General features: G+C 37.7%; 1 protein-coding gene, 1 long non-coding RNA gene and 1 pseudogene across 3 annotated transcripts; 2 read left to right on the top strand and 1 right to left on the bottom strand.

The window, feature by feature from the left end:
• Window positions 1-48: 48 nt before the first annotated feature.
• On the top strand, window positions 49-8,957 carry LOC131165639 (serine/threonine-protein phosphatase 7 long form homolog). Of its 2 annotated transcripts, XM_058123589.1 has the most exons (6): window positions 49-442; window positions 606-1,089; window positions 6,502-7,377; window positions 7,489-7,576; window positions 7,671-8,090; window positions 8,175-8,957. In XM_058123589.1, the coding sequence occupies exons 3-5, from the start codon at window positions 6,917-6,919 to the stop codon at window positions 7,980-7,982; spliced, it is 861 nt and encodes a 286-aa protein (XP_057979572.1). In that variant the 5' UTR covers window positions 49-442; window positions 606-1,089; window positions 6,502-6,916; the 3' UTR covers window positions 7,983-8,090; window positions 8,175-8,957. The 2 variants fall into 2 exon arrangements, with proteins under 2 accessions (XP_057979572.1, XP_057979573.1); XM_058123590.1 differs by lacking the exons at window positions 49-442; window positions 606-1,089 and having other exon boundaries at window positions 5,133-7,377.
• Window positions 8,376-27,924, top strand: LOC131166523 (chorismate synthase, chloroplastic-like; annotated as a pseudogene).
• On the bottom strand, window positions 18,923-20,780 carry LOC131165641 (uncharacterized). Its single transcript, XR_009139624.1, has 2 exons — window positions 20,584-20,780; window positions 18,923-20,491 (listed from the first exon to the last, which is right to left on the bottom strand). It is a non-coding gene; the product is annotated as an uncharacterized LOC131165641 (long non-coding RNA).
• Window positions 27,925-27,992: the final 68 nt, after the last annotated feature.

Raw genomic sequence — 27,992 nt, forward strand, 5'->3', positions numbered from 1 at the left:
TCATCCTCCATTAGGCTTCTTCCCTATTCGGTGTAAGTCCCACACGAACGCAAACCGACAAAAGTGCGCGCATTAGGATGGCTACGTTGCCAGAACTGCCCCAGCCCCCGGGCCCGGCTGCCGACGACCACCATCACCACCCCTCGTCTTCGTCTTCTCACCCTGTCTGTACTACTTTACCTTATTTCACACAGGTCACATTACATAGAGAGGATATATAGGATCTTCTAGTTCCTCTCTTTCTCCAACTTTCTTCTTCTCTGAGACAAAACGTCGAACAATATTATGGCGTCTTCGCTTCCCCTAAAACCCTTCCTTACTGCTCCGACGCCCAATGGAATTTCCGCCTTTCGGTTGGGTTCGCCGCCTTCGGACATCACATTGCTGTCTCCTCCGGCCGTCCAGCTCACCATCCGCCGCCGTCCACCCGCCGGGAAGTTCCGTAAGTCTTTCGTCTTTAGGTGAAGCGACTTATTTTACTCATGTCAGCCGCAAGTCATTTTTGTAGAGTTTTTTCCCGTTTTATAATTAAAAATAAATAAAATATAAAATAATACTCTGAACAGGGAATTTTTTCCCAAAATAATGCTCACGTAATCTCACAGCTTCATGCTGCGAGATTGAAACTGGTGGCCACTCTGCCATCGACGCGTGGCAAAGAAATATACAGGGGCAACGTGACGTGTGGCGACCGGTGAACAAATCTCGCAGGTCGAACCTGCGAGATTTCAGAAGAGAACGAACGGACAGGCGACGCGTGGCTGCGAGGTTTCGAGCGATCGTGACACGTGGTAAATCTCGCAGGTTGGACCTGCGAGATTTAAGAAGAGTTGGAGCGGACAGGCGACGCGTGGCTGCGAGGTACCGAGTGATCCTGACACGTGGTAAATCTCGCAGGTTGGACCTGCGAGATTTGTTTTGCGCCCTAAATACCTCCCTGAGCCTTCTCAGAACACAGTCGTGTAGAGGAGAAGAGAAGAAAAGAAGTTGCAGACGAAGTTCGAGCTTGCAGACGACTGTTGCGTTGGCAGGTGACCGTTCGGCGACGGGCGAAGGCGAGGCTTCGGCTATTTAAGAGCCGAAGAGGGGGTATGTTATTTAATATTTAGAAAAATAACGTGAATATTTCATTTATTTTACTGAGATTTACAAGAAATAATTGTTTATATTTTGAGTTGGTTTGATATCACACGCCGCGTTCCGAGTATTTGGATTCTGTCTCTGCATCTAGAGGGAGGTTAGTTTTTTTAATTAATAATGTCATTATAGTTTAGAATTACGTATTATGTTGTTTAATTTCAAATGATAGATGTAACCAATAGTATATTTACGTATCTACATAATTTCGGACATATCTAAACTGAAGTAATTATGTACATGCATACATGTTAATAGAAATAGGTGGTGATAAAATTGTGTCTAGTTCCGAAAATATATTAGAAGGTGGTGTGGAGAAGAGTAGAAAAAAAACAGCGTTGGGGGAGTGTGTTGTTTTTTGTTTTTAAATGGATAAATTTGAAGGTAATAAAGTTTTTGCTCATTGAAAGGCAGCCTGTTTGGGTGCTACAATGAAGAAGGTTTTTGAAGATATGAGAGAAAATTCTGATGAGTCAACGACTACTGTACTAAGGAGAGGTTTTAAAGGGGACTTTAGTATTGTGAAAGTTCCTAAGTTGATATGATTGCAATAGGTTCAAATGAGATTAGAAAAGCTAAAAACAGGTTTCAGATTTAGAAAGTGATGACAATAAACATTTTGCATGTGCTGGGGGGTTATTGTTGGATAGATTTCCAAAAAAATATGGGTAGGTTTCTGGCTCTTGTGATGAAATAGGGGATTTATCTTATGCTGATGCATGCCTGTTGGAAGGTCTAGATGGAGCTTCAATTTTTGATAATGATGGGTTGTTGAATAAGTTTCAGCATAGGGATGAAATTTTCTCATTCTAGTGGAAGAGATTTTCGAGGAGGATTTAGAAGCTCAAATTCTTGAGGATAAAATGGATTTAAAGTTGAGTGATATTAGAGGAAATAAAGTGTGTCTGATGGTGGTAAAAGTTGAAAGGTGAAAGGTCAAAGAGGGTTAGCAAATTTGAAGAGCTCGGTAAATTCTGATGGTAAGGTTTTGAAAATGGGGTTTCTCAGTTGATTTTGTTTAGTTCTTTTTTGGGATCTTGTGTTTTTTTGTTTTCTTTTTTTTTTTTCCTTTTTTTTTTCTCTCTTTTTATAGTGGACTTCTTCTTCCTGCACATTGTAGCTTCTCTTCTTTCTAAACATAAATTCTTTTTTTATGAAAAAAATAGTTTGGAAAACTGAATCAAACCAATTCGTACATATATATATTTATATAGTTGTGTAGTTACGTACATATTGAGACCAAATTGTTCATATTACAAAATTATGTACATAGATTTCTAAATAATAGTGTTAATTATGTAGTTATGTATGTGGTTAGATTTATAAATAATAATGTTTATTATGTAGTTATGTACGTAATTTAATTTCTAATAATATGTACCTACTACTATAATTACATACCTACATATTTTTGACGTATCTAAATCGAACCAATTATATAATTACGTACATGCATGCATGTTAGATGGTTTCGATAATTGAACCAAACTATTAATTATGCTTATCTAAATCAAACCAATTAGATAATTACGTACATATTCAGATTTAATTGTTCAGAATTAAAAAATTAGGTACATATATTTTCAAATTATAATGTTAATTACGTGATTATGTAGTTTAATTTCAAATGATAGCTCGGTGTAGCCAATATTATAATTATATACCTACATAATTATGGACATATCTAAACCATACCAATTATGTAATTACGTACATGCATGTTGCATGCATATGAACCAAACCAATTGTGTACATTTATAATTGCGTAATTATGAATATAGTTGTACTGAATTGTCCATAATTATAAAATTATGTACAGAGATTTCCGAATAACCGTATTAATTACGTACTTATAGTTTAATTTCAATTGATAGGTGTAGTTAAAAATATAATTACATATCTACAAAATTTTAAGCATATCTAAGCTGAACCAAATATGTAATGTATGTTCATGCATGCTTATTAGTTTTTTTTGGAAAATCGTACCAAATAAAATTACATGCATACACACAATTGTACTTATTATGCATATATTATATTTTAATGGTCCATAATTATAAAATCATGCATGTAGATTTTAATATTATAATGTTAATTATTTAATTATGTAATTTAATTACAAATAATAGGTATAACCAACACTAGAATTAAAAACCAACATAATTATGGGCATATCTAAACTGAATGAATTATGCAATTATGAATATGCATGCATATTAATTAGTTTGAAAATCGAACCAAGTCAAACTACGTTCATAATTCTTTATGTAATTATATAAATGTTCGAATTGAACATTCCATAATTATGTTATGCACGTAGAGATTTTAATTATTATACTAGTTATTTGCTCGTAGTATAGTTTTAAATGTGATACATTAAATAAAATACTATTATAAATGATTAGGTTGAAAATTTAAATGGGCCGATGGTTTAAGTGGGTAGACCTGTTTTATCCATTTAATTTTTGGGTCTAAATGGGTCACCCATTTATGACCCACATAATTACATGAGTGTACCCTAACCCATTTAAAGAATATAATGTACACATTAATGTATTGAAAATAATTTTTGTTCACTATTCACTTAGCATACGACTTATACATAAAATTATTGTTTTGCGTAGGTCTTTTATATTTACCGGGCGTCACTCTAGATGGCAGGAAGTTCAAGCAGTATTCCGGTTCCCGTATTATTGTACATGGGGGGTAACATTATAACCGGCCAAACCGGTGTTAGTTATAGTATTCCGCCAGTTCAACCTATTAGAATTGGTCATAGGTGTAAATTAACTAAATTGCATACGAAGATATACAAGTATTTGCAAATTGATCAAAATCAAAATGCATTGCGGCTAACCGCAAGATACCCGATTAAGGGGCATCATGATACAATCTTCTATGAGGTTGTTCCGGTAACTAGTGATTACGGTTTGCGCATGGTGTTGGATGCACACTGCGTAGGGACGACATATTTGACTGTGCAACTGTATGTTGAACTCATTCCTCAGATGGGTGTCGCCGCACATGGGCAGCCGGGAACATCTATTGAGCACGTGGTTGAAGCGGAGGAAGAAGATGCAGATGTTGGTGGGATGCCTGTTGTGGATATGAACGAATGTCCACGATCGTCATTCGAGGCGCAGACGTATCAAGGAACTACAATCCATACGAATTTTCATGGTGTTTGCGAAGATGTTTCAGGAGAACAACCAGGATCGTTGTTCGCAATAGCGAACAACACGCTGGACGTGGGGATGAACATCACGAACGATGTTCATTTACAAGATGACACGTACGAGGAGGAAATTGGTGAAGGGACGAACGAGTTCCTCAATGATGTCGACCCACCCCCCCATCAATCGAACGATGGCACGGATACGGCAGATTTCATGGATGAACCTCCTATGTATGGTGTAATTGACGTAGAGGCTGCAGATTTGTCCCATGGTGACGAGCTTCCTATACGGGTAACTCGTTGGGATGAATCATCATAACTAAGTCAAGGGATGCTATTCGGGTCGAAAGATCAATTGATAGCTGCTGTGCGAATATACCACGCTCGAACGCACCATGACTTCTACGTCCTGCAGTCGACCCCACTATTATGGGTTGTTAGGTGTAAGAACTCTGAATGCAGTTGGAGACTGCGTGCGATGTATCGTCAGAAACATCGATTCTTCGAAATCACTCAATATGGTGGTCCGCACACATGCTTGAATGAACTCCTCTCGCAAGACCATAGCCAAATCACGTCGTCCCTTATTACTAGTGAGGTTGTGAATATGATAAGGGGTGATGCGTCGACCTTAATCGCTACATTGAAAGAATTCATAGATCGTCGTTTTGGTTATTCCATCTCATATAAGAAAATTTGGTTAGGCAAACAGAAGGCAATTGCCCAAGTATTCGGCGATTGGGAGAAGTCTTATCAGACGTTGCCTAGGTGGATGGAAGCAATGTGCACTTATAATCCTGGTATTGTCGTAAAGTGGAGGTGGAACCCTATACCCGGCAGCGATCAGACCATAACATTTGTATCAGTCTTTTGGGCATTCGCAGCATCTATTCAGGGTTTTCCCCACTGTCCTCCTGTGATCTGTATAGATGGGACACACTTGTACGGTAAGTACAAGGGAAAACTCCTTATTGCGACGTGCCCGGATGCAAATAGGCAAATATTTCCCATTGCATTCGCTATTGTGCAAGAGGAAAGTTTGGACACATGGAATTGGTTTCTGTGTTGTCTTCGTTCCATTACCGATAGGGACGACATTTGCCTTATATCTGATAGGCATCCAGGGATCATCGCTGCAGTGTCTCACAATCCCCATTAGCAGCCACCGCGTGCGCACCACCGATTCTGCCTTCGACACGTTGTAAGCAACTTCAGCACGAAAGTGCACAGTGTCAATCTGAAGCGAATGGCTGAGTGCGCGGGAAGGGAGCATCAGGTCAGAAAGTTTAACATGTGGATGGAGAAGATCTTCGATGAGGGTGGGGAACCCGCAAAGACGTTCTTCGATCAAATCGCTCCTCATATGTGGACTCAGTGCCACGACGGGGGCAGAAGGTATGGGAACATGACGACAAACCTCGTCGAATGTTTCAACGCCGTCCTTAAGGGCGCTCGTAGCCTCCCAATCATTGCCCTTGTGCAACTGACATTTTATCGCGTTGCACATTATTTCAATAGCCGACGTGAGTCTGCTCGTAATGCAATATCAGGAGGAAATGCACTAACTCCTCATATATTGCTTGCGATGGAAAGAAGGAAGTTGAAGGCGACCGGACATCGCATGACGACGTTCAACCGGTCTAGAGGTACTTTCAGCATAATGACTGCGCAGTTCGGACCTCATAAAGGAAACAACGTGCAAACGCTTCGCATTCAGGATTTGCACGGCTGCTCGTGTGGGAAGTGGCAAGCTTTACACTTTCCATGCTCCCACCTTCTCGCTGCATGTGCGGAGACACGACTCAACGCCATGCAGTACGTTGAGCCTTATTGGACCACCGCCGAACATTATGCGACGTATGCGACGGATTTTCAGCCGATTATGCACAAGGCGTACTGGCCAGCATCGTCTTTGCCGACTATACAGGCAAATCCAGCGTATGCTCGACATAAAGGTCGTCCAAGGAGCTCCCGTATACACAATGAGATGGACGCTAGGGAAGGTAGGAAAAGGAGCACGTGCAGTATATGTCATCAAAAAGAGCATAATCGCACAAGGTGTCCCAGAAGGACCGACTCGGCCGATGCAGCGGGACCGTCGCGTTGATTCACTTAGCAGTTTTATACTAGTTATTTCACACAGTTTCTTTTTAATTTAGACCTATTCTGATGCAACGATGCATTTCCAGGATTGATCCAGGGCCGGCCGATCTGAGCGTCTTGACGATGGGCGATCATCACAGGGCCAGCCGAGCGTGGGCTGAGGGGCATGCGGAGCCCCTGTGCTGCCGAGGGGGCACCCAGTTTGCCGAGCGTTGGTTAGAGGCAGACCCCTGCATTGTCCAGCTGATACGCGATGCGGGGTTTTATGGCATTTATCGGATTGCTCATATCCAGCTTGATTGGCATCTGGTCACATCATTGGTGGGGCGATGGAGACCCGAGACGCACACGTTCCACCTACCTCATGGTGAGGCCACCGTCACATTACAGGACGTAGCTGTTTTTTTCGGGTTGCCGATTGATGGGCGAGCTGTCATTGGTCGCACTGCCGGACCAGTGGAGGGACCTACAGACCGTCAGGGTTAACTCGCCCTGCGTACTATGTGCGAGCGTTTGTTAGGCGTTGTTCCGCCTGACAGCGAGTTGGTTGGTGCACGCATCCGTATGGGGTTCCTTGAGGGGGATGCGTTTCGTGAGCTTCTGGCATATGCAAATGTTCATACGATAGCATGCCACGCACGAGCCCATTTGTTGCGTTTGATTTGTGGGGTGATCTTCTCGGATGTTTCCGGCAGTTATGCGCATCTTATGTTCCTTTCACTTCTTGAGGACTTCCGAGCGTGTCACTCGTACAGTCGGGGGTCCGCCACTTTGGCGTGGTTGTACAGGGAGATGTGTCGCGCCGCGCACCACTCGAAGACACAGATTGCGGGCCCCCTTCGCTTACTCCAAGTTTGGGCTTGGGAGAGATTTCCTTCATTCGTGCCTACGCGGCGAGGTTTCCTGCAGATTGAGAGGGGTCAGGATGGTCGTCCGGTTGATCCTCTCCCGCTCGCATATCGGTTAGTACCTATTTTATCTATCCATATATATTAACTCAATAACTATTACGAATACTAATTCGTAATATATAGTAGTCTTGCATTTGGGAACTTAGATTTCATCTGATACAGATGGAGGGACGACTTGAGGGCATCGATGGTTGCACTTCACACATTGCCCTGGTACAGGTTCGAGTTGGACATGCAGCGGGAGCATGAGGTATAAATCAGTTAAAGCATAGCACGTGAAAGCATTTCTTTCTTACTTTCACTTGTGTATAGTCTGCATAACTTTTTGTTTTGTCTAACTGCAGTTTATATGGATGCCCTACACGGATGAGATTTTAGCCGACATGCCGCCTGCCTATGCAGACGGGAGGGACCTGTGGGTAGCGCGAGTGCCACTCATATGCTTTCATATTATTGAGTGGTATCTCCCCGATCAAGTCATGCGACAGTTCGGGTTTCGACAGGTCATTCCCGCCCCATTTATGACTTCGGGGGTAGATATTGTTGGGGACGATCTCCACGGCATGGATGGACGCGGTCGAGGGGTCACAGACAGGTCGAGTACGCACGCGATATTCGTCACTGCGTGGGAGCATCGGCGAGACTACATCGTATGAGGAGTGGCGGAGCACAGTCCGATGCGTCCAGATGACCCATACTTCACTTGGTATAGGTCTATCACACGTCGCTTCGTCGACAGGACCGCAGCTGTATATTTGAGCCTCGTAAGAAGATTAATGCCACAACTGATTTTATTATATATACGTTCCAATTTGAATGCGTTAATAAAAAATGTTCATATCCTGCAGGCTGACATAGTCATTGAGGCAGAGCAGATCTCGTCAGATCCTGCGATCCACCGATTGATGCGTGCTGCACTGGACCTTGTCCACGAGGACGGTCGACGGATCCCAGAACGAGGAGGTCGACATGATGTACCAGCACGAGGAGGTCGACCAGCTCCAGTACGAGGAGGACGACATGCTTCCTCTAGTCGTCCAGGGACTCCCATGTCCTCCCCACTAGTCGTACAAGCCGAGTACTTGTTTGGCCCGTCAGCGCCTTATGCGCCTTCCACTGCAGCTCATATTGCCGGACCATCGAGCAGACCGACTGATGCCCCATCCGACTCTGCTGCTACCCCATCCATGTCATTTTTATTGGACGATCTTTTGGATGGGGTCGAGGTCAATGCACCCCCTAGGCCGCCTCGTTCTCATCCGGAGACATCGTATCATTTCTCACCGCGTGCGCTACGCATGGCTGATGATGATGATGCAGCACCTCTTGGGGGAGAGGATTCACATCCAGCACGACGGGTTAGGACACCTGATGATGTTGACGAGCAGGGAGAGGGTAGACGCAGACGGCAGCCACCACGACCCCGGAGACGACCTCGCTGCGGGACGGAGTAGTTTAGCATTACGTTAAATGCATTTTATTTGTATGTATATCATTGATTGTTTTGATTTCATTTATATATAATTGATAATTTTTTTCTTTCTTTTGTATATATCATTTAATAATTTGTATCTCTAAAGAATTCAATATTGCCAAATCTAAAAAATGACACATAATTCGTATCGTCTAAATTTGCATGTCTAGTTAAGTTAATTCGTTCAATTCAATTGTCTTTTACTATAAAATTCGTATTGCTAAAATTTGTATGTCTGCATGCATTTGCAGATCTCGTCAGATGCAAATATGTTTCAGCACTCTAAACATTTACACGTTAACTTCCCCTCACCGCCATATACTAGATGCACCAAAAATCTTAGGGAGCACTTAATATATGTTCTCTCCGTTAAACTCCTAGTCAATTTGTCTTAAAGTATATTAATTAATTACGTATATTAATTTTAATAAAAAAATATAATTGATTAAGTGATATATTAATTTTTAGAGTATGTATATCCTTAATTAAAATTTATTTTATGATTTCTCTAAACTTATACTTTAATTAACTATCCAAATTTAAAGTTCAAACAGCATGTAGTTACAACATGTAAGAATCGTTAATTTTGCATTTCAATTTAAATTTGTACAATTACAAGAACTTTAGTATGGTTTTCTCTACATTCTCTAATTAAATATGAATGGGTGACTAAGACAAAAAAACATTCTAAAAATAATCCAATTTGACCCACATCCTACTTTCAAACACCAAAATGATTGGTCAAGATATTTGGTTTAGTATGCGGATAGTCAAACTATAATGAAGAAGAGTAAAAACAAAAAAATTAAGACGTACGAAGAGGTATTGATGCTGCTATTATCTTTCAAAATGTTTAACTTTGTCTTGCAAAGTTTAAATTTAAATAATAAATTTAAAAATTTAAATTGTTAATTCCCTTTTTTAATTGTTAATTCCCTTTTTACAAATTAAAATTTTAATTTAAATAATAAATTTAACTTTGTCTTGCAAAATGTTTAATTGTTAATTTTAAATATTACATCCAATAAACATTTTGCAGCATTATAATTATTAGACATTTATATAACTTATTGAAAATTTATTTCTTCTAAATTTTTTTTTGTCATACTTAAAGAATTAGTTGGTACAAAGCATCAAAGCATTCAATTCGAAATTTTTTTTCGGTCTCTAATCCACGAGTTTTAAAATATCATTTTATTAAAAACAAATTTTATTATTGCACATGCAGACCGACTTTAACTAACAAAATATTCATTTCGTCAATAAAATTTAATTATACGAAATTTTGTAGTCTTTTTTGTAAATTCTGGGGTTAGAATCATATTTTGAAATATTTTTTTCGATTTTATCCAAATTTTTATTACAAAATACTTATTCATAATCAATAATTTCTTTTATGTAAATACTTATTCAAAGAAAGTTTCCTATTCAGAGTATTATTTTAAATTTTATTTATTTCTAATTATAAAACGGGAAAAAACTCGAAGTCGAGGGCATTTGCATTTGTATATGAAGAGAGAGAGAGAGAGAGAGAGAGAGAGAGAGAGAGAGAGAGAGAAACTAAACATATGTAAACTTTTGCAACGAGGACAAGTTCATCCACAGGTTCTTAAAATGAGGGAGGTTACGATAGGTTCCTAAATCTCGCAGGTTGGACCTGCGAGATTTACCACGTGACACGCTCTCCGTTCGATCGCTCCCCAAATCTCGCAGGTCCAATCTGCGAGATTTACCACGTGTCAGGATCGCTCGGTACCTCGCAGCCACGCGTCGCCTGTCCGTTCGATCTCTTCTTAAATCTCGCAGGTTGGACCTGCGAGATTTGTTCACCCGTCACCACGCGTCACGTTGCGCCTGTATCTTTCTTTGCCACGAGTCGATGGCAGAGTGGCCACCAGTTTAAATCTCGCAGCATGAAGCTGTAAGATTACGTGAGCATTATTTTGGGAAAAAATTCCCTATTCAGAGTATTATTTTATATTTTATTTATTTTTAATTATAAAACGGGAAAAAACTCTAAAAACGTCACATATGACTATTCTGAGTTTCATTGCTTGCCTCCATCACTTACATTCACATAAACAGTTTCAACTTCATAGACAAAAATATCCCTACCATTTTAATTTTAATTTTAATTTTTAATTTTCGTTTACTATAATACCAGATGACCTTTGGGTGCTGGGATATGGTCCGGAAGAGAAGATATAAATATCAATATTATTTAAATTGATAGTTGTGAATTAAAATTACTTAAATTAAATTGATTATATAAAATATGATTTAATTAGATAACTCAACCTAATATTTATTTTCTTGGAGAAAATAGGAATATGGGCAAGTGGAAGTACATGTGGAACCCATTTCCGTGTCACAACATTCGGAGAATCCCACGGTGCTGGCATTGGCTTGCGTCATTGATGGATGCCCTCCTAGACTTCCCCTCTCTCAACATGATCTACAATTTGATTTTGATCGAAGGTACTTGTATGTGTTTGATATATTTCGTACTAAGAACAATCTGCATGTGATATTTCCTCAAGAGAGGATGGACCTTCGATTAGCGTTAAGATTGCTCATTTGTGCTGGAAAAAAAATTATATTCGAATAATTCTCACAAGTAAATTAATGAAGTAATGTAAATAATAAATAAAATAAGACGTAAAAAATTTTAATATGGATCCCTTAAATCTTGAGATACGATAGAACAAGGCGGTCCAAATCTACTATCACAAAAATTGTGCAAAGTGGATACAAAAGGGACAAGCCTTATAAATATACAAAGGTGTATAACAAATCCAATTATATAAAAAAGGTCACACCAAATATTGTGAACAGAGCTCTAAAAATAATCAACCGAAAGAGCAAATCAGAAAAATCCCAAAATGCTGATAATAGTATGCAGCCGGAGTCGCTGGAGTGAACAACGCGCTGGAGAAAGGGTCGCAGGCAGCTCTGCAGGCTTGAGGAGCTGGTGAGGCGTTTGTGTGTGAGTGAAAAACAGAGTGAAAGTAAAAAACTGTGTGAAGAGCCGACTTGCTGTTAGCCAAAAAATCTAAATGGGAGGGCTGCGCTGCTGTGTGTGGAAAATCCAAATGGAGGGGCTGTTGAGTGCTGCCCAATGCACCGGCTGGAGAAGAAAACCCGGAATAGATGGGCATGCCCAGACATTGATCTTGAGAAGCCAAACACACCATTAAAAAATGACCCATTTTCAAGGCATCCGGTCCCATAAGGAGGGAAAACCAACAAATCTCCCCCTCCAGACTTATGGGAACGATTCTACCAATTCGGACAAAATTTGACACTTTACATACTTGTCTCTAAACAATACTTTTGTCACCATATCCGAACCATTATCATAACTGTGAATTTTATCAAGTTCCAACAATTTCTTATCCAACACATTTCGAATCCAATAATATCTGACATCAATATGTTTTGACTTTGAATAGAAGATAGAATTCTTGTTCAAATGAATTATACTTTGACTATCACAATAAAGAACATATTTTTATTTTTTTGTATACGCCGAGTTTCCTGAACTTACGCGCCAGACTAATCCCACGCCTACACCAGCCGTGCCCTTAGTTAACATGTAGAAGGTAAATCACGGATGTGCGCTACAAGCGGCAGAGTTTGAACCCCAGACTTCACCTTTGTCCAACGCCGTCTAGTGAACCTCCTTACCACCTGAGCTTATGCCCGAGGGCAAGAACATACATTTCTTGTTCCATGCCCAACTCTTTCAAGAATCTCTTCATCCAAAGTAAATATTTACAAGTTTCGGTAATGGTAATAAACTCGGCTTCCGTAGTAGATAGAGCAATACATTTTTGTAATTTTGATTGTCATGCCATAGATCCCCCTTACAAAAGTCATCATATAACCCGAAGTTGATTTTCTAGAATCAACATCACCAGCCATGTCGGCATCCATGAATCCATGGAACATAGATTTACCATTTTCAAAACATAAACACATATTCGAAGTGCCTTTAAGGTATTGGAGAATCTATTTTACCGCTAACTAATGCTGACTAACAACTCTAATGGCATAAGCTAAATCCGATCATGTGCAAACCATTGCATACATTAAAGAACCAACGGCCGAAGCATAAGGAATTTTTTTCATCTCTTCCTTGTCTTTATCACTTGTAGTACTTTGTTCTATACTAAGTTTGAAGTGACTCGCAAGTGGGCAACCAATGAGTTTTACTTTATCCATATTGAACCTCTCAAGCACTTTTTCAATGTACCTTTCTTGAGACAACCAAATTTGCCTTTTCTCACGATCACAAATAATTTTCATGCCAAGAATTTACTTTGTTGATCCCAAGACTTTCATAGTAAAAGACTTGTTCAACTCCAACTTCAACTTGTCAATCTTAGAGGAGTCTTGTCCTATAACAAGTATATCATCAACACAGAGTAAGAGAATAATATAAGTACCGTCCCAAAATTTTTTCACAAACACATAATCATCCAAAGAGGTTTTTGAGTCCATGATCAATCATGAAAGAAATAAATTTCTTGTGCCATCTCCAAGGTGTTTGCTTCAATCCATATGAATTTTTCTTTAATTTGCACACTAAATTCTTTTTTCCTTTTTATTTGAAGTCTTTCGATTGTTCTATGTAATTTTCCTTTTTCAAGTCACTATGTAAGAATGCAGTTTTTACATCTAGTTGCTCAACTTCTAAATTCAAGTTTTTTGTCATGCCAAGAATAACTCGAATATATGACATCTTCACAATGAGAATATTTCATCAAAGTTAATTTCCTTTTTCTGATAAAAACTTTTTATCACAAACTAAGTCTTGCACCAAAAATTCTTTTCATCATTTTTTAATCTAAACACCCATTTGTTTTTTAAAATTTTCCTTTTTGGAGGAAGTTTAACAAATCATAAGTAAGAATGATCAACTATGGACTTCATTTCCTCGTACATAACCTCCATCCGTTCAACTTTATTTTCATGGTTCCGTGAGAGAGCTGTGGAAGGAATCCGGATAATAGAGATGCAACCGAGATAGGAACATGTGCATGTGAATCTAAAACACGCCGGAGACAGACCGAAACTGAGGTGAAGGTGGATCGTCGGAAACAACAATAACTAAGAGGGAGAACTGAGAGAGCCACGACGCCGAAGGGAAACTGAGCACGAACAATAATCAGCTGAAAACGATAATCAGACAGAGAGAGACTACGCCGCTGGAAATCAAGAAATACTGAGGAATAACTGTGATGTGGGAATAAAAAAAAAACAGAGAAACAAGATTTAGAAAACAGAGGAAGACTGAGAGAAGGGGGGAGAGAGAGAATGGCGTCGAAGATGTCGTCGGAGTTGGGTGATGAGAACCGACGGCGATGGAGTTCGAGGGTGGTGACGGCCGTCGGGAAGTAGAGAAATCAATGATGGGAATAGAGGCTAGCGGAGGAATATGGTTTAGGGTCGTTGATGATGAAGACGATGGCGGGCAAGAGAAGCAGGGTTATAGGAGATTAGGGTTGCGGTAGCGGCGTGGTTAGGCTCTGATATCATGTTAAATTTGGTGGAAAACATTTTTCTATATTATTATCCAACATTACAAGGTGTATATACATGAGTCAATGAACAAATCTCAAATTACTCATAAATATTTGTTCTATAATAATTATATAATAATTAAAAAATAAAAAGTGTTGATATTTCTCTAATATTTTTCTTTCCGTCCAAACGGACTCCCCAGTAGAGGATCCGAGCCTGGCCTTCTACTTAGAGGCTAGGCGGGACTGGAGAAAAACTTTTCTTATTTTTCGCTCGCGAAAGTACAAGGGATGCAGAATATGTCGATTAAAATACGATTTATAGTGAAGTTCATGTGTTATACAGGAAGCCGGGTCAGAGCCGCGTTACTTCCCCTAGAAAAGAGAGTGATGCATGCCAAATATTTTCGGGAATTTCTGAATGTTAATCCCAATTTGCTTACATTTCAACCTAGGTCGTTAACACTTTTGATCATCTGAACCTAAAATTTTGCTTCGAACTGAATGCAGGTGTCACAACTGGATCACCCATCATGGTATATGTACCCAACACCAACCAGAGAAAACAGGTTATCACAATCTATTTTGTTTTTAAAATGGAAATTAAATAGCAATGAAATTAAAGTGGTGCTTGGTTTGCGGGTGCTTCAAGGTTTTCATGTTTGTTTTAGGATCGAGAAGTGGCGTGGTGTTTTTCAAAACTAGAATTCTTGGAATGTCAGTCGAGGGCATTTAAATTTTACGATCCAAAGTATACCTAAGAAATAATTATTCTGAAGGGATGAGATGGATTGATTTTTCTGCATTTGATGCATTCGTTGATACTGGGCTGATTGGCTTCGTTTCTGGAACTAATTTCTGGGCATTGATTTTAACTTTTCTTGCTGTACTGCGCTTGGAGGTTTCAATTGACAATTGTGCTGGGGGATTTTTTTTTTTTTCAGGATTATAGAGAAATGTCAATGGCCTACAGGCCTTCTCATGCTGATGCAACTTATGACTTCAAGTATGGTGTGAGATCTGTAGAGGTAACATTTTGTAGGATTATATTCATTGTGATTTATTTGAACTTGCATGATTTGAATTTTTTTTTGTTTATCTGCTCATTGCACTGAAAATTTAGGGTGGGGGTAGATCTTCGGCAAGAGAAACCGTTGGAAGAGTTGCAGCTGGAGCTGTTGCTAAGAAAATTTTGAAGAAATTTTCTGGAACTGAGGTATGTCTGCGCAATTGTCAGTTTATTTCTTTTTTATTTTATTTCTGCACATTGATATTGTTGCTCATATGGTGCTTATATTTTATTTATTACAATTTACCAAGTGCCTGTACTTGTATTACCTATGCATATGCATTAGTTGATCTCGTAATTGTATGGAGGTTTTTTTTTAATTGAATTTCATAGTTTTTTAATGAAAATTCAAAGTTTCAGGCTATAATAGGTTAAAATACAACCTTGTGATATGCGATACCAGTAACTTAATTGGACCTCCCTGAACCATGATGAGGGAGTAATTGGAATTAGGTGCTCTTAATATTTGTTCTTCACATATTTGTTTATTTGGTGCAAGGAATTTTGAAACTTCTTGTAGCGAAGTGTTTTTCTCATGCATAGGTGTTATTATCAGATGAAATAATGCATCCATAAAAATTCATATATTTGTGTATATTTCTATGGCTGGATATTTGTGAGTTCCCATAAATCTTGATCTTAATCTTTGTAATATTTTCAGGTGCTTGCATATGTTTCCCAAGTTCACAAGGTTGTACTTCCAGAAAATTTGGTTGATCACAAAACTCTGATGTGTGATCAGGTATACTTACTTGTGTCATGATTTTACAGGGTTTTTTTTAGTGGAATTACTCCTGATGAGATGAGTAATGCTATTATTCATGCTTCTAATAGATAGGGCATTTCATTTTCTTGGATATTAGCTGAATTTCTACAAATTTATGTCGAATAACAACTGATGCATTCCACACCGCCCCACATTTCTTCTCTTTAGTCTTTGGAGCAATGCTGCAATGCTGCACTTGAGAAGTATATATACTCAGACACAACAATACATCAGATAAAAGGAATTTCTGTTCCTTTTAAAAAAAAAAAAAAAAAAAATGAGGGTTCCACCTCCTAAACTTTATTAAATATAATTGGAACCTAATTATTTTTTGTCTTGCTGATCGGCAAGCAATGGCTGTTAGGCTCCTCCAGGTGCATGAGCAGGCTCTTTTGAGCAGCAGTTTCTCCAATTTAGGATTCTCCAATTTAGGATCAAAGATAGTTTTCATAAATTTGTACATACAACAGTTACTAATACGAGAGAGTGAGTTACAAAGACCAGCTATTTTTATATAGATTTTAACTATTACTACCTTAGCCTCATTCCCTTTAAAAAGTGGGGAAATTGCTTTAGAGTGAAGCATGCCTTGGAAAGATGCGCATTGCTGAAAGCGATTTTACTTTTCATAGTTCAATGTGTGTTAGTTTTCTATACCAGTTTGACAACAATGGTGATACACTTGCACCTCATTGTACTGTCGTTTGGAGTCCATGGGGCTCTATAATACCTCGTGAGGGGCTAGAGGCAAGGACATCTCCTTTAGTGCAACTGTCTTTAAGGATTTCTTGAGCCTGCTGTGATCCTTCCTCTTTTGTAGTTGCAAACTTGGTATAAAAGCCATGGCAAATTAATTCATCTTCTTCTCACTTCTCCATATGTTCGTAATACATTATAATCTTCTTTAATTGACCTCATTGAAACAATGTGTTCTCTTTGGTTGCCTGCAAAGTGATCCTCCATACTGGAAATCTTGAGGATAGATCAAAAGTGCGTTGTCTTTTAGCTACCCTCTTAAACCATGAGCAAGTGCCTTGGATTTGGGTTGCACTTCAGTTTAGTGCTCAAACTAACATAGGTTTCTAACTGATACAACTAAGCGTATCACTCCAAAGAAGATAATATCATCATTATGATTAGAATGGAATATCTAAAATATACAAACTGGTTCCCCTCCCTGCTCTTCTTTTAGTTTATTTCATTTACCATGAATTCTATTAATATTTTTCCTTACCACAGAAGAACCACTTAAAAAAAAAAAGAATGCTACCTTCACAAGGTGAAATACATCAATGAAGAAAACAAAGTCCCTGTAAACGATCTTCCTCTAAATCCCTTAAAACATTTCTACCAGACCATCCACCTCCATCTCAAAATTCAATAAAAATGCATTATTCTCTTCCCCGTCTGCTATTAGCCTTTCAGCTTGACAAGTATGTGGTACTAACAATAAAGCAAATAACCCCCTAAATCTACCTAAACATCTTACATGATATTGGAAGATGCATAGAACCCATCTTCTTCTATTGTTCCCGCCAAAGAAGTCAATCAGCTAAAATGGATTAAGAGGTGAAAGTACATGAATGTAGAAAACAAAGTCCCTGCCAATGGTCTTCCTCTTCCTCTTTTCAATTCCTCCAAAGCTTTTACTAGAATAACAACCTCTATTAGAAATTCATTAAGCATGAATTATCCATTTTTTAAATTACGTTCCACCTCTGCAAAGGAGTGGTTATTATGCCTCTCAACTTGTTCAGCATCTGGTGAAAAAAAAAAAGAAAATAAGCCCGCTAAATATACCTGAAGATATTCCACAATATTGGAAGATGCATGGCTACTTATTAGCCTTTCCACAATATTAGCCTTTCCATTGATTGGTTACTTATTAGATGATAGGAATATTGATTCCTTTAGAATGGGCATTGCTTTTATTCGAGGAATGAGCATTCCCCAGGATCTTGGCTGGAATGAGCATTCCATTCCTAAGTTCTACTTTCTCACTTTCTAGCTCTTACAACAATATCATCTGCATGATAGCACCGCCCTTGACTTTCCCCTACTTTGTGCTGCTCTGCCTCTGCAAATATTCCCTCCTCTTCTGACACATCGGATGATTTTGGTATGGTAGTCATCATCCCCTAACCATCGTTATCATCTCCATAGTATCTCTCAGTTTCGTCTCATTTTGTTTGATTTTTTCTGTGTTTTTTGCCATTGAATTTGAAGAGCAACAATGGAGCTGGTTTCGTACCTCTTCACTGTGACCTCTCTCATCCTGCTTTTCTCTTTCATTGTTGCTAAGCTTGTATCAATGGCTATCACCAGTGATGTTGTGGGTGATTTTATAATTGAAATAGGGTGAAAATTTTTGTTGCAGAGGAGATGGGGTTTGAAGAAAGATTAAGCATTGAAGTTTCTCGAGCAAACCAAGAGTGGAATTTCTTGAGAAGAAGTTACAGAAAAGTGTGTTGAAGGTCAATGAATTTGTTTACGGGTTTGTTTTTGCTTGAACTGACCCAAATTTGGGTTACTATACCACAGGGAAGTGGTGGTGGAGGGTCTGCCAATGATATTTTATTACTTACAAATATTTTATATATAGTTTTTGTAACGACCTACTCCTTTTTCACATATTTTTTTTTTTATATAAATAAATTATCATCACATCATATATCCCAGCTCAGCAGGTCACAATTCACCTGGGCCCGTGGGCACCAGGGATATAACAAAACATACAGCAGAAGCCTACGCAGCAGAAAGTATAAAATCATATACATCTCATCATAATGTGCATAACACATACCAGAGTCACTACAATTACTATCTCACAGTATATACATTTCAAAAATGAAATCTAGGGACAATCTCCCACAAAACCTAACTGTCCCTACCAAAAACTTACCCTTCCAAAGAGGGCAAACAACTGATCTAGATCAACGGGGCTTTTCCCGCTCTCCTATCAGGGGCTCTTGAAAAATGTATAAGATTTAGGGGTGAGACACCTCTCAGTAAGGGAAATAAACTAATACCAGTGTGTGGCAACATGAGTATTCTGTGTTCTACATATACCATACATAACATATTCAATACTGTTTATCAAATATGGGAAAACATATGCATATCAACACATAGCAGAATATACTGCATTTTCATAAACATATCTCATCTCATACACTAATAATAACATAAAACAATCCTGGTAGGTTAACTGGCTGTTGTCATGTATTACACCCCCACATGACTGGGTTGTGTGGCCCGAAGGCTGGACCTGACAATGGTTGGCCGACCACTGCCAAGTCAAATAGTAGTCTGTAGGTCCGATGGGTCTACCCAGACTGATCCGTACACCAGGGGCGATAACAGCACACTTCTTGAAAATAACCACATCGACCATCCAATCTCACACCACTCCGTACAGCGGCGTTAACACAGATATCATGATCACGAAGACCATGGACACATAGCAACGGTACCGTGCAAGTGCTAGCCTAGACCAAGCTAACCAGGTTCTGATATCATATACATATACTAAAACCGTGATACATAAATATCTCATATCATTTATTTTCACATCAATCATATCATTTCACATATATACGTGTATCATAAAAATCATCGGCCCGTACGCCGGTATTACACATTTTAACATAGCACGGCCCGTACGCCGGCAAATCACATGGCACAGCCCGTACGCTGGCAAATCACATAGCACAGCTCGTACGCTGGTAAATCACATAGCACGGCCGTACGCTGGCAAATCACATAGCACAGCCCGTACGCTACAAATCACATAGCACGGCCCGTACGCCGGCAAATCTCATCCACATAGCACGGCCCATACGCCGGCAAGTCACATATATATATAAAAATATCTCGGCCCGTACGCCAGTTTTCCATCATAGAAATCCATATCGTCCCTATTAAAAAAAAAACAGTATTTCACAACATTTTTATACTCATGCCACACTAAACAAATTTTCTACGTATTCAACATATCATCATTTAAACAGTATTTTTCAAATATAAATCATATATATAAATATATTTATTTTTCCTCAAACCAGATGCTATATATATATACATACCTTTTCTCAAAACAAAACTAGCTTAGTTTATCCCCTTACCTGATTTCTGAAAAGCCCCTAAGAAAATCTTCCCCGTACCCACAAGGTTCTCAACTCAACACCCTGAAAATGAAAACTCGCAGAATTAAAGTTTAGTATTTTCGTACGTACAACATTTTCTATAACTACCACTAAGTCAAATTCGACTTAAAAAGTTTTACCTCAACTTAGGGATGATTTCTAACGTTCCTAATCAACACCATGGAACTGAAAATTTCCAGTATTAAAGTTTAGTATTTTTACGCGTATATCACTTTCTTCAACTGTCAAAAATCCAAATATTGAATATAAAGTCTTACCTTGGATTTGGGATGAAATTCAACTTCGTTTCCCTGACGATCCGCTCAGGCAGACTTGTAGAGAACTTCGCCAGGATCGTCGTGGTGGCTTCGGTTTGTCGATCCGGCGTAAAACTAACCTGGAATCGAAGAGAGAGAGAGTCGTAGGAGAGAGAGAGAGAGAGCACTTCCAAAAAAAAGATCTAAGCAAGCTTCTTGAAGAAGCTTGCACACCATTTTGTATATATATATATATATATATATATATATATTAATATCATAATAATCATTAATTAAAGTAAAGTTTCTTGAAGAAGCTTTCACACTGATATATATATATATATACCTTTAACCTATATATTAAATGTATATCATAATAACTTACTTATATATATATATATATATATATACATACACACACACACACATATATATATATATATATATATATATATACATGCTTTAATATTTATATATATATATATATATATATATTTGTTCCTTATCATACTATTCATTTTACTTGTTAATTTAATTAATTAATTTTATTTTATTATTTTATTATTATTATTTTTTTTTCCCGGTTACTACAGTTTTATTCTTAGAATAGATATTCCATTACTGTCTTGATTTGACATAACAACCAAACAATGTAATGGAATCACATATTCCATTCCATTCCTATAACCCCTAATTTCATTCCATTCCTTTAGCTATTCCATTCCACAAACCAAATAAATCGTTTTAACTTATTTTCAATTTTGTGGTGTTCCTTGGGCCAATTTCATATGCTTTTTCCAAATGTACCTTCAGTCTTTAAGTCTTGGGCTATTTCAGGAACTCCTATTTAAAGATTCAAATGACTCATAGGAATGCAAAATTATAACCAACTATTGTATTAGAGCATGCAATGAATCAATTCCAGTTATACAAGTATAATGCTTTTTGGATAGCATATCTATTTAGATGGAGACTGTTTTCTTACTACTTTGTATGTTTAACTTCTTTATGAATAGCATGCCAATATATATGATTTTCTCAGCTTTCATGGTCTCTGATAAACTCGTGAGTTGGTTAACCTGCTTAATGTTTTCCCCTTTATATATAAAACCTTACTAGATAGAGAGCAATATCGTGAGGTGCCCAGATCCTGAATATGCAGAGAAGATGATTGCTGCCATTGATGATGTCCGAGTGAGAGGGGATTCTGTTAGTGCTGTCGTCACATGCATTGTGAGGAATGTTCCACGTGTAAGAATCTCTCTCTCTCTGCCTGTGTATGTGTATGTATTTGAAAATTTGAAAAAAAATAAAAAAAGAAAACAACTTTCCTGTTCTTCAGAGCTAGAGACTTATTAAAGTTGCTGCCCTGCTACGTTCTAAACTCTTGTATACTTGGTTTAAAATGGGTTATTTTGTGGCAGGGGCTTGGTTCACCAGTTTTTGATAAACTTGAAGCTGAGCTGGGTAAAGCTGCCATGTCAATTCCTGCCTCTATTGGCTTTGAATTTGGCAGTGGGTTTGCAGGTGATGAAAAGGCTGCCAATACAGAATGAAGACTTGAAATGTCTGAGTGTATGTGACATGTTTTTTTTTTAATTGTATTTATGAGTTCTAACTTTGGGCCAAATAAAAAATCCTACAGGTACATTTCTGACCGGTAGTGAACATAATGATGAGTTCTTTATAGACAGAAATGGACAAATTAGAACAAGAACAAACCGCTCTGGCGGAATACAGGTATCTATCATTTGCTTTTTAGTTATTTGCAATTGTATATTGGACTGTGCAATATAATTGCAAACTAGTGAGATGCCTTTAAGCCTTAGTTGAATACTTGAATACATGTGTCATATTGAGATTTCCATGTTAATGGGCAGGGAGGAATATCCAATGGGGAAATCATCAACATGAGAATAGCTTTCAAGCCAACACCTACAATTGGAGTAAGTTCAATCTTTCAATGTCCATAGCTCTCTCCCTCTGTCACGCATATTAAAAAGAGTCATGCATACAGACTGATTTGCTAAATACTCAGCAGCAGGGGTTAATAGGGTGATCTAACTGATATTTACTGAATTAACCTTGTGAGGACCTTCCTATAGCTTTTGCCTCTTGGAAGTTGATAAATGAACTTTTTTTCCAACAACAGGAGTACAAGGGAGTAGTTTTAGGCTCATTTTTAATGTACACAACTGTTTCTAGTATGTTAATTAATTTGTTGGTTTTAAACTGGAAAATATCGTTGTGATGTTTCTGCAGATGAAACAGCGTACTGTGACTCGAGATAAACAAGAGACAAACTAATAGTCCATGGTCGCCATGATCCTTGTGTTGCCCCACGAGGTTTGTAGATCTTTTATAACTTGGTTCTTATCCTTCACCTTGTACCCTCTTTATACTTGATTTAGTTTTGTCCTTTACACCATATCCCAACTTCTTATCATCACTCACAAAAAGAGGACAACTTTGAGGCTTCATTTGGAACTCAGAAAATATTAGGAAAAGGAAAGAAAAATATCGAAGTATCCACATTTTCATGTTTGATTATCAAAAAAAGTGGGGAAGAAAATAAAAAAATATATTGAATTAATAAACAAAACTTTAATTTTACACATCATTAATATTTAGTTTTTTTAGTCATATTAAAATAATTTCTTTTTTTTTTTTTTGGTAGTATTTAGTAGAGAAGGAAAATATAAGGAAAAATGAGTTTCCTTCTTATTTTCCTTTCCTTTCTTTCTCAAAGCATAATCTTTGGTCCGAACGGACTCTAAAGAAAAAAGGGAAAAAAAAACTACAATTGTCTTTTTTTTACTCCATATAGTTCTAGCTGGTCATCAGTAGGGATGACATGATCCAGAACTCCAATTAAAAAGCAATATAAATCCGAGCAACTTTAGGATAGGCCTGGCAAAATGGGCGGGTGGGCCGGGTCACTAACGGGCCGGGTCATAAACGGGCCGAGTCATAAACGGGTCAATGTTAAATGGATTACATACATGCCAACCCTAACTTGTCCATTTAATAAACGGGCGGGTAACGGGTCACCCGTTTAAAAATATATATATTTTTATTTTAAAATTTTTTAAATTTTCATATAAAATGACATTTAAAAAAAAAAAAAAACTGCATTTTATTTATTAATTTCTAAATGAAAAGAACATAAAATGTAAAAAACAATACATCCCTTTAATGAATACAATTTTTTAAAAAATGTAAAATTAAAAAAAACACACACCTCTAAAATTATTAAATATGCATAATACATGCATAAAATATTTATATATAAATCTAAATTTAAATGAGTCCCGTAATATTTACATATAGAGCTAAATGTAAAATATTTTATAAGTTCATTCATCATTCATATTTTTTTAATTCATGCAATATGCATAACACATGAATCAAATATTCAAGTCCCACAATCAAAACATAATCTTAAAAAATATAACAGTTAAATATTTAGAAACAAAACCAAATTTAAATGAGTTCTATAAAAATTCACAAGATTACAATTTTCAAAAGATAATAAAAAAACTTAATTAGCCATGATTGTTTGTAGAAGCTTCTTCCAAATCATTAATCAAAAGATTTTCAAATTTGACTTCTAATTGTTCAGCTTCTTCTCTTTCTTCACTTGGATTCACTAAAATGACAAAATAAATAGATAACAAATAAGAAACAATAACAATTGACAAAAGATATGAAAGTAAATAAAATGTAAGTATTGAAATTATTGAAATAATATTGGAAAAAGTAAAAAAAAAAAAAAAATGCATACTTGCGTAACCAAACAACCAATTTCGAGTTGTTATCAATGCTCCTGCATTTTCCGACAAAAGTGATCTTCGATATTTGTTAAGAACCTGGGCTCCAATGCTGAATGCAGATTCTGATGTAACGCTTGTGATAGGAATAGTAAGTACATCACGCGCCATAAGAGATAAATCAGGATATCGAAATCGATTATCTTTCCAATACCGCAATATATCCATTTCAGCATGTTCCACACGATTTAGCCTAGGCTCTTCCAAATATAAATCTAATTGAGATTTTTCTGTAGTAGCACAATATTGGCTTTCATAAAATTCAAATTCCTGTCATATATTAGAATAGAAAAACAAACAATATAAATATAACAGCTAAAAATAATATATAAAATAAGAAATGAAAAATTAGAAAATATAAATGAAGTCACCGAAAGATCATCTCAAATGAGATTGTCACTACCACCAGTACCCCCAGTAGATGGAGCAGTAGATTCCAAAGAAGATTTTGATTTGTTTGCATAATCTTGGAATAAAGAGTACAACTTTTGACGAAGGAGATTTAGCTTTTGCCGAGAAGTGGATGAATTAATCTTTGAGTAACAAAACTCGACAAATTGAAGCTTGTAACGAGTATCAAGAACAATTGCAAATGCCAAAACAACACTATAACACTTCCAATATTTATCGAACTTTTCTTTCATTTTTGCAGCCATACCATTAACAATGCAGTCCGGATTTTCCATTGTTTCAAGTAAATGCAATTGAATTTTTCATATATTTGAAAAATACAAATTAGATGTAGGATAATCCGAACCCGAGAAGAGTTTTGTCATGTCATAAAATGGCTTCAAGAAATTGCAAATGACCTCAGCTCTATTCCACTTTTCATTTGATGGACAATACTTATAATTTGCATCAAGTAAAGCATAATAAATTAAAGCCCGTCAATATATGAGTGCACTTTCTATCATCATGAAAGTTGAATTCCACCTAGTTGGTACATCCAAGCGCAAACTGATTGAAGCAAGTATACCAACTTGTTTAATGCACTCTTCAAACTTAAGTTTTCTGCCTTCTGAACCCTTAATGTACTTGACATGTTATACACAACACGTTCAATCACTTTTAAGCCTTCTTAAACAATAAGATTCAAAATATGAGTACAACACCTTACATGAAAATATTCACCGCCACTTACTAAAGGTGCTTGCAAAGACAATTGACTTGAAAAAATATCTTGCATACTATCATTAGCAGTTGCATTATCCAATGTGATGGAAAATATCTTCCTATCAATACCCCATTCCTTCAATACACTAAATGTTTTTTCTGACAAAGCAACTCCTGAATGCGGGGGTGGCATGTGAGAAAAGTTAATAATCTTACTATGCAATACCCAATTTTCATCCACAAAATGAACTGTAATGCATAAATATCCTTCAGTTGTAGGAGAAGACCAACAATCAGAAGTCAAACACACTCTACCAAAAGCACTCTGTAGTGTAAGTTTAAGTTTCTCCTTCTCCCTTTTATGTATTTTCAATACATCAGCTTTAACAGTGTTCCTAGCAATTGGTTTAACATGAGGATTAAGATATTTATGCACATCTCGATTTCCTTCATGCTGAACCCATGAAAAAGGATAACAATGTTTTATTACGGCAATTGTCATCTTCTCACAAAAAACATCTTGCTCAATTTTTTTCGCATGAAGTTTGGTTCCATAATCCATATGCATCTGCTTCACATCATAGTTATCACGTAATGGACAATTATTAATGTGGCATCTCAAATTTGCCGTCCCATGGGTTGAAGCATTAGCAACATATTCAGCCCCACATTTTTAAATTTTGCCTTCTGTTTTCCATCAACATTTATAGGTAACAAATAAAATTCATCCCAAGCAGCTGATGTCTTTCTACGTTGTCTCTTTTTGCTAGTGCCATCATTGATGGAAGAATTGTTCTTTTCATATTTATCTGAAGATGGAGTAATATTACACTCATCATCAAAATCCAAGTTTATGGTGTCCATTATTTGCAATTTGTATTATCCCTAACAAAGAATAATTTTTTTGATACGCTGGGTGTCTTGGGCTTTCGCACCAGACTAATTCCCTAACAAAGAAAAATTGTTAAGACTCTGAAAAATAGTAAAATAAACAAAATAATGAAATATTTAAACAATAAACACAAATCTGTTATTGGGTGTGTGTGTGTGTGTGACAACAAATTATTTTTTTATTTTCTGTAGGGGAAACACAAAAAACATTATTATAAAGATTTCTTTTGTTATTACTTGATTTTCATTCTACTTAGCTTCTGAACATGGTAGGGATCCTTCTTGTTTTCTTAATTTATTTTATTTATCTACTATTTATTTATGTACTATTTATTCATCACAAATCTATTTATTCATCACAAATCCTTCATGGCATCATCCATGAAACCCAACAAGCCAATAAATTAGTAAGGCAGTAACAGATACAGAGACCCTAAAAAATAAAAAAATCTCGACTCACCTCTACAACTCACCTCTAGAGTCAAGTGGTTTGTCCGTCTGTGGAGCTGGGGATGACTGACAGTCGCTGTGGTCCGTGGAGCCTGGAGGAGACCTGGAGGCGACGACTTGAGCTACTCACAGCACCGGCAGGTCCGGCAAGTAGCAGTGCACCAGAGGAGAGGAGAGGAGACTCAAGAGAGGACAGGTCGGGGCCGTCCGGCACGTTGCAGCGCACCAGATCCAGAGGAGAGGAGAGGAGAGGAGAGTTAGGAGTCAGGATTCAGGAAAGGAGAGGATTGAGAATGAGATTTGAGAGAGTGAGAGTTGAGAGGTCAGAGATGAGGAGACTTAGGAGAGGCTGAGAGCTTGAGAGTTGAGACTCGAGAGCCGTGGCGTGGCCGCGTGGGTTAGAGACTTAGAGCCCTTAGGGTTTTTTTTGTGTTGATTGAGACTCTTGCCAGGCCTACTGTCTACTGAGAATTGTTGAAGCCTGAAGCGTGAAGCCTGAAGGGCAGCCGCAGGCATGTGCCGTGTGCGTGAAGTCGTGACTGCAGTGCAGCGTGAGTCTCTGAAGCTAGCGCTTGGAAATCTGGAATTAAGGATCCAAAATAACAGGTCACCTGCCGGGTGACCTGCCCAAACCCAGAGAACCCGTTTATAAACGGGTTAATCCGTGACCCGCCCAAATATTAAACGGGTTAACTTCTTCAAACTCGAACCCGTTTTAACCCGACGGGTCATGACCCGTTTTGTCAGACCTAGTTTAGGACATCACAGGTTTAGGGATGCAGTAATCAAACTTAAACCCACCCCCCCCCCCCCCCCGGGCCCACGATGATCCTGCTTATACTGCATTGGTTGATAGTTGTGTCCCTGTCAATGCATGCCTATACCCTTACAACTCACATTTGTTTTGGCGTGGATGCATGGTAGAACAGCGGTACCAGTTGTGGAAGCCATGGTGGCCCTGGTGCTTGTAGATCAATTGATGGTGCAATATGCACAATGTCAACTGTTTCCTATCAATGCCGATCTGCAAGAACCCATGGAGTTGCCCAGTCTTGAGTCAGCCGACGTCCCTGTTTAAAACCTGCATGTACACTGCTGTACCTTCTTGTCCACTATAATAAGCAAGTTCTTTACTTTTCATAAATT

This window comes from Malania oleifera, chromosome 10 (genome assembly GCF_029873635.1).
Source record: "Malania oleifera isolate guangnan ecotype guangnan chromosome 10, ASM2987363v1, whole genome shotgun sequence".
NCBI classification, from domain to species: domain Eukaryota; kingdom Viridiplantae; phylum Streptophyta; class Magnoliopsida; order Santalales; family Ximeniaceae; genus Malania; species Malania oleifera.